This window comes from Volvox carteri (genome assembly GCF_000143455.1).
Source record: "Volvox carteri f. nagariensis unplaced genomic scaffold VOLCAscaffold_54, whole genome shotgun sequence".
NCBI classification, from domain to species: Eukaryota; Viridiplantae; Chlorophyta; class Chlorophyceae; order Chlamydomonadales; family Volvocaceae; genus Volvox; species Volvox carteri.
This window is the reverse complement of record NW_003307597.1, coordinates 293,314-307,201: the sequence shown is the minus strand read 5'-3', so window position 1 is coordinate 307,201 and position 13,888 is coordinate 293,314. Positions and strand designations below refer to the sequence as shown.

Sequence of the window (13,888 nt, the reverse complement as noted above, 5' to 3'; positions counted from 1 at the left end):
AAATTGAAGGGGAAAATTGATCAACCGCCGGTTTGCCAAACGATGCAAAACATTAGGAGGGGCGACGTGAAAGGAGTCCGGACCGACCCACTGACCCACTGACCCACTGACCCATTGAGATCCTCTTCTCAATCCCCCCCCTTGAGCCTTTCTCCCCCCTTCCGCATCCCATTTCCTAATAATGTGCAACAAACCCCAACCGGAGACCATATATACACCCCAGGAAGCCATTCACCCATACACACAGCCCCACCGCAACCCCTCCCACTCCACCCCAAAAAAACGCATCCACCCCCTGTTTCCGACGACTTTTTTTTTCCCGTACAAACGGTTACAATAGCTTCCCTCTCCAACGCCACGCACATCAAGAACCCATACCCGCCGGGAAATACCCCTTAACCCCGCCCTCTTCCATCGTTAATCCACCTTAACAGGTAACGCACCCACCAGTCCGCAGGTTGCACCGCCCACATGCGATGCCAAGAAGATGAGCAATGTTGACCAGGCGTTACCACCGGGCAGCAAACTCTCACCCACTGCCAAGTAGAGCGCTGCAAGCGCCGGGAAGTAGGTTGTTTTTTCAGTGGCGAAGTTGTATGGGGAGTTTTAAGCCAGGGGTTTGAAGATGAAAGCTGTTGGTGGTTGTGGGGGGGGGGTTGGGGGGTTGGGGTTGGGGTTGGGGGGAAAGAAAGGACGAGGAGTTGGCTGGGGGTACGACAAAACACAGAACGCACACGAATTTGGAATCACCGCATACAAAAGCCGCATGCATGCAAAGGTGCGGTGGGGGAAATGTCGTATGTGTTGATGTTGTTGTACGGCAGATGTTGAACGCTGTACGATAAAGTCATGAGGGAAGTACAGACAGATGAGACCCAGATCGCCCGAACAGGGATAAGCGACTTTTAGCAGCGCCAGCGATTGTGTCAGCACTAGTAATCGCCTTTGACGGGATCCCCTCAATCATTTATTTATTACTCCCAAGCGCAACAAAACTTGGTGCGTGTGACCCAGATCGCCAAATTTTTATACAAATTAACTAGCGTCATCAAGCCAATTGCGGTGTGGAACTTACCGCAGTAGATGATGGCGACCAGGATGGTGAAGCTGAGGATGCTGCGGGTAGCTGCGGGCGGAGTCCGGAGATGGGGCCAGTCGGGATGCTTTGGCGTGTGCCTTTTTTCTTTTTAGCTTGGCTTTCGCTATGGATTGGTGACTCGTCTGGATGGGCCGTTGAAATAATTTAAATTCGGGGATGGCGTGGAGCTGAGATGCTGGAAAACCAAAAGAGCACGTGCTGTGGGGGGAGAAAAACAAGCTGTGCTTTGATAAAAATAAGCAAGCTGTGCTTTGATAAAATAAACAAGCTGTGCTTTGATAAAACAAGGAAGCTGTGCTTTAATAAAATAAGCAAGCAGTGCTTTGATAAGAAAAGTCGTAAGGAGTGAAGAGGGCTGGTGAGTGCAGCGGGAGCCTCTTGCGACTGTATTTAGGCATCTGGACCCTAGGACATGAAGGATTTGACGCGATCTGGCCGCTGCCGCTTTGGCAAGGGGTAAAGAAATTGGCCGATAGCCACGCGGTGAAAAGACCGCCAGGCACCCATTGCGTGCGGAGAAGAGTAAGAACAGCGAGCGCCGGGTCAACCACGATTTCTTCCGGCCCGACGGCCGACGCCAAACCGCGTCAAGAGAGCTTTCAGCAGAATCCTAGTTACTATAATCCACAGGATTTCTTACCTCTATGGCTCCTCAGTCTGCGAGCCCAATCGAAGATGGCCATGTGAGGCATGTTGGTTGCTCTCAGGCCGAAACGGAGACGGCTTTGCTCTTTGAAGCTCTTTGCTCTTTGAGCCTCTTAATGGAAAAGCTGCTTGCGGTATCCAGGCCAGGAGCTCGGTCTCGTTTTACATTCAAGACCAGTCTTTCAGCTTCCTTAAATGAGAACATTTGGCAGCTGCGACATTTCAAGCTAATAATCCTACGAAGTGTTCTGCAAAGTGCAGTGCGACATCTCCTAAACTTCAAATTATGCGGTCAGAGGCAGGTGGATGATGCGAGGGCCATCGTCCCACGAAAGACATGCATGGATCCATGCGAAGAGGATTGTGCCCTATTGGATTAAGATAAGAGGATTGGCTGTCGTTCCGTCCATTAGCCCCGGGATCTTCCTCAGGTCTTTCTCAGTTTTATTTGATCATCTTTCCTAGGCGCTAAGCAGCACGACAACACTTAGAGCCTTCCATAGTTAAAGAGCTCTGGCCAAGAAAAGGCCCATGGGTCAACCTGATACGCCTATCAAAATATTCTTCAAATTTCTAGGGATATTTTATAATAATTATATTACAATGGAAATTCAATGTTGTGGGTGACCTGCGGGGATGTTTTACAGCTCCAATTCTTGAAAAACCCTCACAAAGAAGGATTTGAGGCCAAGCAAGCCATAAACCCTACCCTGTGGATAAAATTTAAGAGCATCATGCTTTCAGTGCACGCATTCACGTCTATGTGCTGTAACTTGGCATTAACTGAGTTTGACAGCTGGTATTGGTCAAGTAGTTGGTGTTAACTGACAGGGGCTTATGCAACGGAAGTTGCAACTTCCGCAGCGACATAATGACACCCTTAGAACGCTGTGATACATTTTATGGGTACACGGAGTCGCTTACAGTAGATATTTTTCATATTATCCGAGAGTTAGTCTTAAAGGCGGCGGTTAGAAGCAAAAGCCAGCTGCGAACTTTAACCGGGGTATGTACAAAGCGCATAGACAAAACCTTAATCTTTTTTCAAAGTAATATCCGGCTAAATAATATTTTCAGGTATTGCAGCCGCTGAGCATTCGTCGCCTTTGTGCGGTCCTGGACCAGGCAAGTGACCACGACCTACAGCTGCAGCGATCTCTTTGCGTGGCGAATCACGGCTATCCTTGAGAACTACCACCGGCCGAACAGCGTTGGACAACAGCTTGTTCCGATTACCGGGAGGTTGTTAGTACCGGTACCGCCGAATGGAGCAGCTTGACAAAGACCAGCTCCCACAGAACTGGAGGGCACCTTTAATCAAGGTAGTCAGCAACCATGTTTGGCAAGTCTGCGAGCGCGTCGACATGACTGATCCTGCGAACCATCCGAGCGTTGATGGCAGCGGCAAGTCTCCGGCATATGGTGCCTATGCGGGTGGGTTTGTGGACCTCATGACCATGAAATTTTCGTATCGTTTATCCTCTTGCTTACATGTTGTGGGTAATGAAAAGTGTAGCAAGCCATGGTGCAAGCCCCGCTCCGCAGGTTACCCAGGTTACCAGGTTATGACCAGGCTACCAAGTTACCATTTCCATAAACAGCACCAAGCCATCTGTTGTGTAAAACTCCCCTCATCGACATGAATTTCCGGATCTCAGCGAACAGTCTGCTGTCCTGCAGAGCTGCAGTGGTTGCTCATCTTGCCCACCATCCGGCCGTCAACACAACTGCGGCACGACCATCCAGTCTGGATTAGCTTTCTCCCCCGAAACACGATGCGCTGACCTGAACCGGATGGGCTGTCTTGTTCTCTGTTTTTGACTTAGGGCCCGTGGAGCAGCTTCTCAACAACGCGTTTGAAGGAGCCCTGAAGAACTGGGAGATCGGTAAGCACATGTAACGATTATCTGGCGCCGGCGTCGATGGGGTCGAGTATCTGGGGTAGGCGTCTGGACAAATACATCGTCACATAAACAAGACTTCCGGAGGGTTTCGGGCCCGCACCAAGTAGTAAATGCATTCCCTAACCGAACATCTCGCAAGCCGTATGTTCATTCCCCCATCCCTCCTTCCCTCATCCTTGATACAGTTCTCCTTGAAAACCTCCTGTACTTTCCCCCCTTTCGTTGCGTCTCTACACGACCCTCAACGTAGGTCCGTTTGCCGCTTGGATTGGGAAGACCAAGGTGAGTTGACCCACATCGCTGTTTTGCCGCCATCTGGGTCAGGTCGTGTTTGGCTGGTTTCCCGATCGAGCTACTCGGCCACCGATGTAACGAGTTCCACGAGCCATACGATTTGCGGCGGATGGCTCCGGATGGGGCTTGTGCACACGCTGACAGCGCATGAACGTTACGTTACGTTAGCGGATTTCTTACAACAACAACAGAAACGCAACACCAAAACGCGCAGGCATGGGAGTAAGGGATTGGGATTCTTGCGGTCTGTGGGGTCGCTGACCCACATCGCCTATTGACTCTTAGCGGCACGCTTAGCGGCACTCTTAGCAGGCCTCGGGGAAGTTGCGCTCGTTTCGTCTCCTCACTGGACGGTGCCTGCCGCCGCGTCGTGTCAGGATCAGGCTGTCGCGACCCACGGGTCATACATAATACCGATTAGGATTACCACTTTCCCGTTGACCTATCTTACAGCATCTCAAGTACTGCGATCTGATGTATGAATTTGATTGATTTGCGCTGGGCAAGGTGAATAACGAGCCGGCTCGAGCTATGTGCGTGACCCACATGCAATTGCCCAACACGCTACGCGGCGCCTCAAGCAAACCTTCATCAAACACCACCGCAGGCCATTTTCACCACCGCACCCAGCAAGGCTCCCAGTGACATCTCCCAGGCATACAGCTCTCACCCAACGTGAACAGCTCTCACCCAACGTGAACAGCTCTCACCCAACGTGAACAGCTCACCCACAAAACCCCCCGGTGCAGGTGTTCAACGATCTGGACCTTCAGTGGGACTTTGCAATTTCACTGCCCAACCAGCACCTCACACGGCCGGTAGGCAGCGCGGAGCCGACAGGGACAGCAGCGACCGTGCGGCGGCCCACGAGGCAGCCGCAGGGTGCCGCAAGAGCCAACTGTGATGCAACGTCATTTGGCTACTCCCACCACACCCATGCACTGGTGAGAACCCGTGGATTGTGGCTGCGCTTTCATCATTACCACCACCCGTTGCCCCGGCGTCGTGATCCCCCACGCCAATTTATGCCTAAGACCAACCTAAGACCAACCTAAGGCCATCTAAGACCGGCCAAGACTCCCACTCGTTTTTCTTCTGCCATATCCTCTTTCACATCACTGTCACTATCACCGTCATCACCATCGTTATCATCACCATCATACTACCACCATCATCATCACCATCACTACCATCATCGCCACCACCACCACCACCATTATCATCATCTCCAGCAGACGGCAGCTATGGTGGAGGAAGAGGAGGACATTCCCGTGGAGGAGCAGTGGTCCCTCATCGTGTGGCTCAAACCTGGGGAGAGGGGAACAACAGTGGACTTGCGGCGCTTCACGGCGGTGGTAGACAAGATGGCCAACCCCGCCTTCATCAAGTCAGCTGACGGGTCCTGGGACATCTTTCTGTCGCATTTCCAAGTGAGGCCATAAGGAGGTAGAATTACATGTTAAGATGTCAAACCCCTTTATTAAGACGAAAAACCGCTTCTTAAAAAGACTTAACATGGCTGTTTGCGGGTTTGGGCATGGGGCTGGAACTAGGAGGAAGGAGGAAGGTGGAGGGAAGGAGGAAGGTTGAGTTGCACAGTTTTCTAGTTTTCCCTTCTCCTAGACCTTTGTCTTTAGACTCTGTCGTCATTTCACGTTCGGTGTTCTCCCTCTTCATATTCCTCGTTCCAGCAATCTAAGTCATTGACCTTTAAACCCTACCGCTGATCCTAAATCTCATGGCTAAACCCTATGTGGCTGGCTAAACCCTGCGTCACGCACGTCGATGTATGCTCTCGCATCATGGACCTCGCGAACATGGCCAACGGCCCCTTGATCTTACCTTAAAAAATGCTTGCTTAGCCCTCTTTCCGGGCTCACCTTGCGGTTGCCTTACCGTGCCTCGCCTGCTGTGGGGTGTGTGGGTGAACGCTTAGGGCAACGCAGGCAACACAGTCATGTCGTTGAAGGCGCTGCTCGAGTCTGCGAGTCCCGGTCTACGGTGCTGGCTGGACAAGGACGAGGACGCCACGGAGGCCGGCATGCGGCGAGGCGTAGCGGGATCCAAATACTATTTGGTGTTCCTCACGAAGGTGTGTTGTCGCTGGTGGGGCCTGCTGGGGCGCCTTGAGCAGCTTTCCGGGGCACGCAAAAAGAGACCGGTGCAGCGGTCTGAGCGGAATGGTGGGTAGGGAGCGTTCGTAGTGGGGTTGAGGAAGTAGGAAAGTCTCCTGGAGCGATTTTTAACCTACCCCAGACGGAAAGCCGGTGTCTGGAGTTGTCCCCGTCGCTCCCCGCGTGGTGAGTCCGTCGGGCGCGCTTTGTTTCCGTTTCAGCTGTCGCACTGAGGCGCTATCAAGCTTGATGTGCTATCAAGATTGTGATGTGTGCAGAATTCAGCCACGCGAAGTTTAAACTCAAGCCATTCCAGCGCTCTGTACGCTTTTCCTCCACGCGCCATGCGGCTGTGAGGTAACTTGCAAAATTTGGGTTAAGAGAACGGGCAAAGGAGGAGCATGAGCATCATGTAGCCATGCATGTGGCTCCAGGCACGGAGCTCTTCCTACGAAATACATTACAAATGAAGGGAAGCAGCTATGCCGAATACTATAACAAGATATCGCTCATCTGTGCTCGCGTCCCGTGCACATGTGGCGTGCGGTCCTCAGGGTGTGTTCACACGGCCATTTGTACAACTCGAAGCGAGGGAGGCGCTGGCGTTGGGCAAGCCCGTCATTCTGGTACGTACAAGTGCCGTACCGTCATATACCGTACTGTCCATACCGCCACATGCTGTGTGTCCGTATCAGTGGTAGCATGCTTTGTACGTGTAGCAGTATACACGTGTTGTAGTGTCGTGCATATGTGCACTAGACTGTCTCTTGGGGGCCCTCAGAGCTCCAGGTATCGGCCCCTGACACCTCCGGAGAGTAAGGCGACTTAGGCAGAGTAAGGCAACACATGCATACAGACAGACAGACAGAGAGACAGACAGAGACAGACAGACGTACATACGCATGCAGGGTCTCCCTTACGGGTGTTTGCCGTAAACCACGTAAACCACGGCCACGGCCGGCCGGCACACACACACAGCCGTGTGCCGCTTGTAGGCGCCAGGTGACCTAGGCCCAGGGAAGCGCTTTGGGGAAAATTGAGAGTAAGAGGCAGGGTGGCTCTTGCTTTTTCACATGGGCTTTGCCGAGCGAGCAGGGTCATTGCCACCTGGCCTGGCCAGAGCACCGAGTGCCCTTTCTCTCTCGTTGCCTTGTCGACTTGTCTCTCGCCTGTGGGTTGTCTTCCCCTCGCTCGCTGTGCCGCCTCGTGTACCCCCCCTCGTTGCGTTGTCAAGGTGCACGAGACCGATCAACGGTTCGGCGCTGCACCGGGCTTCAATGACTACGTCGCTGAAGCGCCTCCCGATCTGAAGCAGATTTTTTCTCTGGCCAACTCGATTCCCTGGTACAGAGAAGAGGAGTTCAGGTGCGCTGAAGGCAGGTTGGGGGGGTTGCAACCATGGGGTTGCGTTGTACGGGGTGTTGTAATGGTGGGTTGCCGGGATGTAGGGCCCTCTTCACGTGGTGCGGGTGTCGTTCCCGTGTTTCCCACGGTCTTTGGTCGTTCGGTCGTTCAGACTACTTTGCACTTTGCGAGAACGTACTTAACACTCGCCGATTACGGTGATTAGGTGGCGACGAGAAAGAGTAAGCGAGACTAGTTGTCATTGCCACTTTCCCTTTTAAAAGGGAAAGCGAGGATGCGATGATGATGGCAGCACCGGCCGTATTGAGATACTCGCGCAAAGTAATCTGAGGAGGAAAGGTGAAATTACTTAACCGCATCCTCACTGGGCGGATTAGTCCAGCCCAAATTTAGTTCCATATGTCTTATTCTCTGCGGACGGACCCCACTTACCCCACCCCCCCAGGGCGGTGAGCATTAAGAAGATCCTTCAAGCTGCGGGCCGGACAGCCATCTAGGCTGTACTGCCGTACTGCCGTAAAGGCGTCTGATGTGCAGGCTGGGGTGGGATCAGAGGCTTACAGGTGCAAGTAGGGCAACGAGCAGCAATTGAGTGTTGGTGATTGCCGTGCATTTGGTGAGCGGCGCACAACAGCGGGCATGAAATACATCCGCCGCGTTATTGCCTGCGGATGTATTTTCAATGTCGATCTTTTATTCCTATATAGGTTCCGCCTAGTTCATCATGAAAGGGTCGGCTCCGAGCGCGAGTTGGCTCTGTGTGGGTAGATGGGTAGGGAAGGCCACGGATTTCATGTGTGTTCGGTTGTGGGGGACTGCCGTCTTGTGGAATGGGGTGGTCCCGGCAACAGCAAAGGCCAGCAGCGAGGCCTTGCTTGGATTTGGTCCCCACCCGCTCGCTCCGCGGCAGGGTGACACGAGCGAGGCGAGTGCATTCCTCTCGACTACTTCCATGGCCCGACCCTTCCCGGCTTCTAGGGTTTCCATGGCTCGACACTTCCCGGCTTCTAGGGTTTCCATGGCTCGACACTTCCCGGCTTCTAGGGTTTCCATGGCTCGACACTTCCCGGCTTCTCCTCGATATTGAATGATTCTTCTGAGAACAACGCAGTTTATTCATTTTTATCATGTACAGCGCAGCGCAGCCCCTTTTGTCGTCAGTCACTTGCTTTAGATCGGAGGTAAAGATGCGATCTTCCTTTGTATGACACGTGCGCAGGATTCCGGGGGGGTGTACATTGTACGGCACGAGCATACGGCAGGAAGGCCGTGTACTGCATCATTCCGGCTGTGCACGTACAGTCGGCATATGATATGTGTGTGTGTGCGTCTTACATGGTTGGGGGTGCGTGACCCTATGTGATATGTAAAGGGCGCTGCGCGAGCCCTTCAGCTTTCTTACGACTTATGTTCATTGATGTATTAAATTCGCCGTTCATATGTATATGTCAGATTGCGGAGTGTCTGCATTTGTTTATCTCCAATGACCTGGCCAGGGCCGCAATCGCGTGGTTAGGCCTGCAGTGGCTTGGATGAAACACATGACATGTTGCATATGCGGGTTGGCGGGGTGCGGGTGCGGGTGCGGGTGCGTGGCCGTTCTCGAGTCCCTTGCGGACCTCCTACTTCAGTTGGCAGGGCATATAATCAAGTGATTAGGACATATTTGTTTTCTGTGTGTATATGTGTGTGTGTAGTGTGTAGTGTGTGTGTGTGTGTGTGTGTGTAGTGTGTGTGTAGTGTGCACTGTACAAGTAATTTAGGGCGGGCGTCCGAACATGCATCCGAGGACAAGTAATAACTCTAGTAGCCGTATATATTGTCCTAGCCATAATATACCCGTATAGTAGTGCACATCAGCCAAATCCGTCTGGGAGTTTGTGAGCGGCGCGTTAGATGATTGGACTTTCCACTCATCCTGGACATGGGAATTTCAGGTAGACTTCGTCGTGATTTGTACGGTTTGCTGCAGTACATTTACCACTTGCTTTTTTTCGCAATGCTTTCCACTGGATTTGTGGAAAGTCGTCTTTGCGTTCATAAGATGGCGCCTGTGTGTGCGGCCTTTCTTTCTTTATTCTTGCGCGGTTTCCAGGCGATTTGCCAGGCGGGATTTGAGCTTTCTTGTGTCTTCGAGGACACATACGACCTTCCCGCGAAATGTCTGTATTCTGCCTACTCTTTACTCCGGTTTCCATCACGGTTATGTTATGTTATGGTCCACAATGTCAATGTGTATGTATGTACAGTGTCAACAACGCGCGCTTTGCCAAGCAGGTCTGGCCTTTAAAGCATCCTTTAAAGCTACATTCCTAATACTGTACGACACTGTACGGCCTGCTCGCTGAAAGACCTGTGGCTGCGGGAGGCGGCGGTCGGCCTGTTGGAACTGCTGTGAAGGGTTTGGCTAGATTGCTGCTAACGGCAGACAATTCAACGGCAAATCGCGCGATGACATATGTCATCGTCCGATTTGTCGTTGAATCCATCCAGGGCACCTGCATGTGCCCTGGATGGAGTGCCGACAGGGCCGTATACCTGACCAGTTTACGGTAAGATGTGTTTTGCACTTCGGGAGGCAGCCTCGTCTTCATGTCTCTCTGCCACGCCACACCTTTTGAACGTGCCTTTGTATAAATTATCAAAACTCGTAACAACGGATGTGACCGGAACACGCATTTTAGACGTCTGCCTCTCGTTTGGCCTTTTTTCGCTCCAAAATAAAATTCCATTATCCGAATATGCAAAATATACAGATACTATGAGTTTCTGTTTCTCAAAAGGATTAGGAGCCCCTTTTGGTTCTATGTTACTTGGCAAATTCGTAAGCCGGCGGCAGAGCCCACATAGCAGATCGAGACCACCACCAGATGATGGCTCATCGTATGGTGCAAAGGTCGTCACGGACAGCTGGCGGCGACCGGCGGCCATGCACCCTACTACCCTAGGTTGTGCGCAGCACGGTATGAGCATATGTATGCCCTGGGGCACGCGCTGAATGAAGCGCAGGATCAGCACTCTGCGACTGGTGCACGGGATTCTACTGTTATGCGGATCGTCTCAACAGAATCAAAGCAGTATCAGTTTGCGTTTGGTCTCTGGTCCCGAGTCCGGGGAGCCAAAAAGGACGGAAGGAAGGAAAGGTATTTTGTAGGGGAGGCGAACGGTGGGGAAGCCGGCGCGGCGGCAGCGCATGCCTCTTATGTGCGCCCAGCGTGAGGGGGGCCGCCATCTACAGGGCCGTGATCCTCTCTCAAAAGACAATTAAAAGCCAGGGGGAGAGATGATTGAGAGACCTTGTGCATCACTGCGTACGACCGGTGGGGACCGGAAATCACTCGATGTGTGCCGGCAACGACCAACGGTTTCTCGCGGTCAGAAGTTAATAGATGACGAAGTGCTTCATGTCAAGGCCGTGAGGTCGAGGCCAAAGCGGTATTTGCCGAATAGCCTCTCGTTAAGAAGGATTTGGGGCAGCGGACGCAAACGCAGAGGGGATGTAGTTAGAGCCGCTCAGCTAAGTGCGACTGCTTTGGCCCTTCTTGCCTACCTCGCTGTATGACATATTCATGTGACTTGAACTCGCATAGTCAGATATTTAATGGGACTGGTTGTTGCCTGAATCGGCGAAAGTGTTTCTGCACCTTGATGCATGTCACGAATATTGACGCCAACACGCCATCAAAGGAAAGCTTAAAAACAGAGCTTCCTGCAACAGACGGCTTAGGTTATACCACCGTAAATGCATAATTTACCTTCCTGTTTCGTCGTACGCGCGTAATCACAGTCCGAGTCCAAGTAATCCGGCTGGTATCCAGATAAAGAAGCGATCGCTTACATTTTGACATATAATAATATTTTTATGTTCCCAAAGAATTAATAATTAAAGCTGATAAGAAGTTTGCCTGGTGATTGAAAGCAATATCTTCCATTAGCCAAGCTCGGTTACAGCTGACGAGCACAGAGCCTGAAATGTCGACCGACAAGAAACCCCGTCTGCTGGTCATTGGAGCCGGTTTTGCCGGTGTGACCTTGGCGACGAAAGTCAGCGGGTTTGCGGACGTTACCATTGTCGATCCGTAAGTCAAAGTTACTGGACTAACGCCAATAGCATCACCGTTCTCTGCTTTTGTCTCGTGTGCTTCCCTAGAATGCCCTACAAACTCCAGATGGTCCCAGAGACAGCTGCTACTTTCGCAAGGCCCCTTGTGTTTCCCAACTGTTTCTTTCCTTTCACCATGTTGTATATTTGTTTTTCCAGGAAAGAATACCTGGAAATCACCTGGGCGACCATTCGGAGCATCGTGGACGAGAGTGTGGCGTCGCGCGCCATCATTAGCTTGAAGGTCCGCATAATAATGGCCTAAAGCACGTGCTCCCTAGAAAATTAAAAGCGACATCACGGCACGTGAGCGTTGTCACTTTGGACGTTGGGGATGTTCGTTATACTGGATTCACATGCTACGTTACGTTGCGAAAACTTTTTGGGAAAAGTGGGCCTGAAAAAGTCACCCAGTTCACATGGGACATTACGACGACGTTGTGTTCGTTGGCGCGAGCTGAGTAAACCATCTCCATTTTATGTCTTGCAATGGCCAAAACTTCAGCACATCCCCTTAGAATCGCAAAATATAATTGAAGGGTTATTGGCAGCCCTGCCTACTGCAATGGCACTGCATCCCGCGCGAGCCGCGATGGCGTTTGCCCTAGCGGTCGCGATGGATGAAATTTTTGATAACCTTGAAGATATGTTCGATGCTCAGTGGCAGAGTTTGAGCGTGTGGGCCGACGCGGCGCGGCCCATGCCGCCGGAAGTGCGGCCGACTTGCCGTTTCGCGGGTGGCTTCAGCCCTGATACTACAATGGGTTACATATTGGCTATGTAAGCGGTCGTGAGCGGTCGAACAACACGAGCGGCGTTGTCCTTGTTCATTTTCCAAAATAAACTGCAGCGGTGTGACTAGAAATTTGGTCGGAGTGCAAAGCGCGCACAATTTGTCAAATATGTGGTCTTTATAAGCGATTGGGCTTGGCCATTTGTTATAACTCGCGAAATTGGCGATGCAATTCAGGTAACGGTACGAGGGGTCAGCGTTTGACGAAATTCACCCCCTCGGTCACTTTAGACTTTTCGTACACTTTACCGGTAACGTACCGTTACCATGTCCGAACCGACCACTTTTCCCAAAAAGTCTAAACGTAACGTAGCATGTGAACTGGCTATTAGTCAAATCTCTACCGTTATGTCGGCTACAAGAATAACAAAACCAGGCGTGTTGCTACAGTGACATACAGCTCTCACTCTTTCTCTGCCATTTTTTCCTCGTCCATTGCTCCTTCGTACGGCTTCCGGATTCTGGATTCCAGGAGATTCCCAACATCGGCCGGGTCGTGCAAGCGACAGTAACGCGCCTCGCGCCCAAGGTAAGAGACAAAAAATCATATCTTGCTCTATCTTCCTGCTTGTGCTATCTTCCTGCGGCGTCTCATGTGACGGCCCGATACGTTTTAATGCCTTACCACATGACCGACCTCTTCCCAGGTGCCGCCGATCCTCCGATGCCAGTAATCACCCCACTCCCTGAACCTCCTTACCCCCTCAGATCCTTAGAATGCCTGGTCAATAGTTTTCTGGTGGAAGCTTACTAAATGATTTTTAAACCCCCCGAACCGCGAACCTCAACCCAAACTCAGGAGGCCCTTCTGAGCACAGGCGAGACCCTGACGTTCGATTACGCGGCCATCTGTACGGGATCGTCGTACAGTGACGCCTTCAAGTCGTCCGCCTCTGTCACCCGGGAACAGCGACTGGCGGAGCTCAAGGTACTGCACACAGCGCACTCCCGCGTCGCGAATACAATTCCATACCCCCTGTCGTACCTGCTTCGACTGTCCATGTACGACATGAACCACTTCTCTCTACATCTTAAGAAATCAACCAAAGCAAAGCGTCCAAGCTGTAGTAGCTATACATCTATGCTTTTTTGAAAAAGAATACGGATTTGTCAACCCCCGGCCATTGTTCTCATCTGTCCACGGACTGAGTTGCTACATACTGACGTGCTAATCAATCCATCACAAGCTGACACACGCACCGACCCACCGACCCACGTGGCTCACAAGGTCTACAACGAAGCCATCCGAGCTGCGAAGTCCATTGTGGTTGTGGGCGGCGGTCCGTCCGGTGTCGAGGCGGCGGCTGAGGTGGTGGAGGCCTACGCCGGCAAGGCCCTCACGCTGGTGCACTCCGGGAAGCAGCTGCTGCCCACCGCCCCGCCCAAGGGTGGGGCCAAGGCCAAGAAGTTCCTCGAGTCCAGGGGTATCAAGGTGGGCCAAAGGGATTGGCGGCCATGCCGTGGAATACTGCGCTGGAAAGGAGAGCGCATTGTTTTGTTTGTATGCATGCGCGTCTCTACAAGTATGTGCGTATGCATGCATGTATGCATGTATGTATGTATGTACGTACG

At 52.1% G+C, this 13,888-nt stretch overlaps 2 protein-coding genes across 2 annotated transcripts in view; both read left to right on the top strand.

Annotated features, from left to right (window-relative positions):
- Positions 1-3,009: 3,009 nt before the first annotated feature.
- VOLCADRAFT_96659 (uncharacterized protein) lies at positions 3,010-8,508 on the top strand (the record flags this gene model as incomplete). Its single annotated transcript, XM_002955723.1, has 10 exons — positions 3,010-3,178; positions 3,571-3,630; positions 3,899-3,930; positions 4,692-4,886; positions 5,175-5,372; positions 5,879-6,034; positions 6,611-6,682; positions 7,291-7,421; positions 7,867-7,870; positions 8,332-8,508. 10 exons carry the CDS (start codon positions 3,010-3,012, stop codon positions 8,506-8,508), a joined length of 1,194 nt encoding a protein of 397 aa, XP_002955769.1.
- A 2,885-nt stretch (positions 8,509-11,393) lies between these two features.
- The window catches only part of VOLCADRAFT_96658 (uncharacterized protein), a gene marked incomplete at both ends in the record, with an annotated part of 19,972 nt that continues 17,477 nt past the window's right edge, over positions 11,394-13,888 (top strand). The window contains 5 exons of the mRNA XM_002955722.1: positions 11,394-11,500; positions 11,572-11,767; positions 12,789-12,845; positions 13,116-13,244; positions 13,545-13,748. Of these exons, the coding sequence (XP_002955768.1) occupies positions 11,394-11,500; positions 11,572-11,767; positions 12,789-12,845; positions 13,116-13,244; positions 13,545-13,748 (693 nt within the window). The remainder of the gene's footprint in view (positions 11,501-11,571; positions 11,768-12,788; positions 12,846-13,115; positions 13,245-13,544; positions 13,749-13,888) is intronic.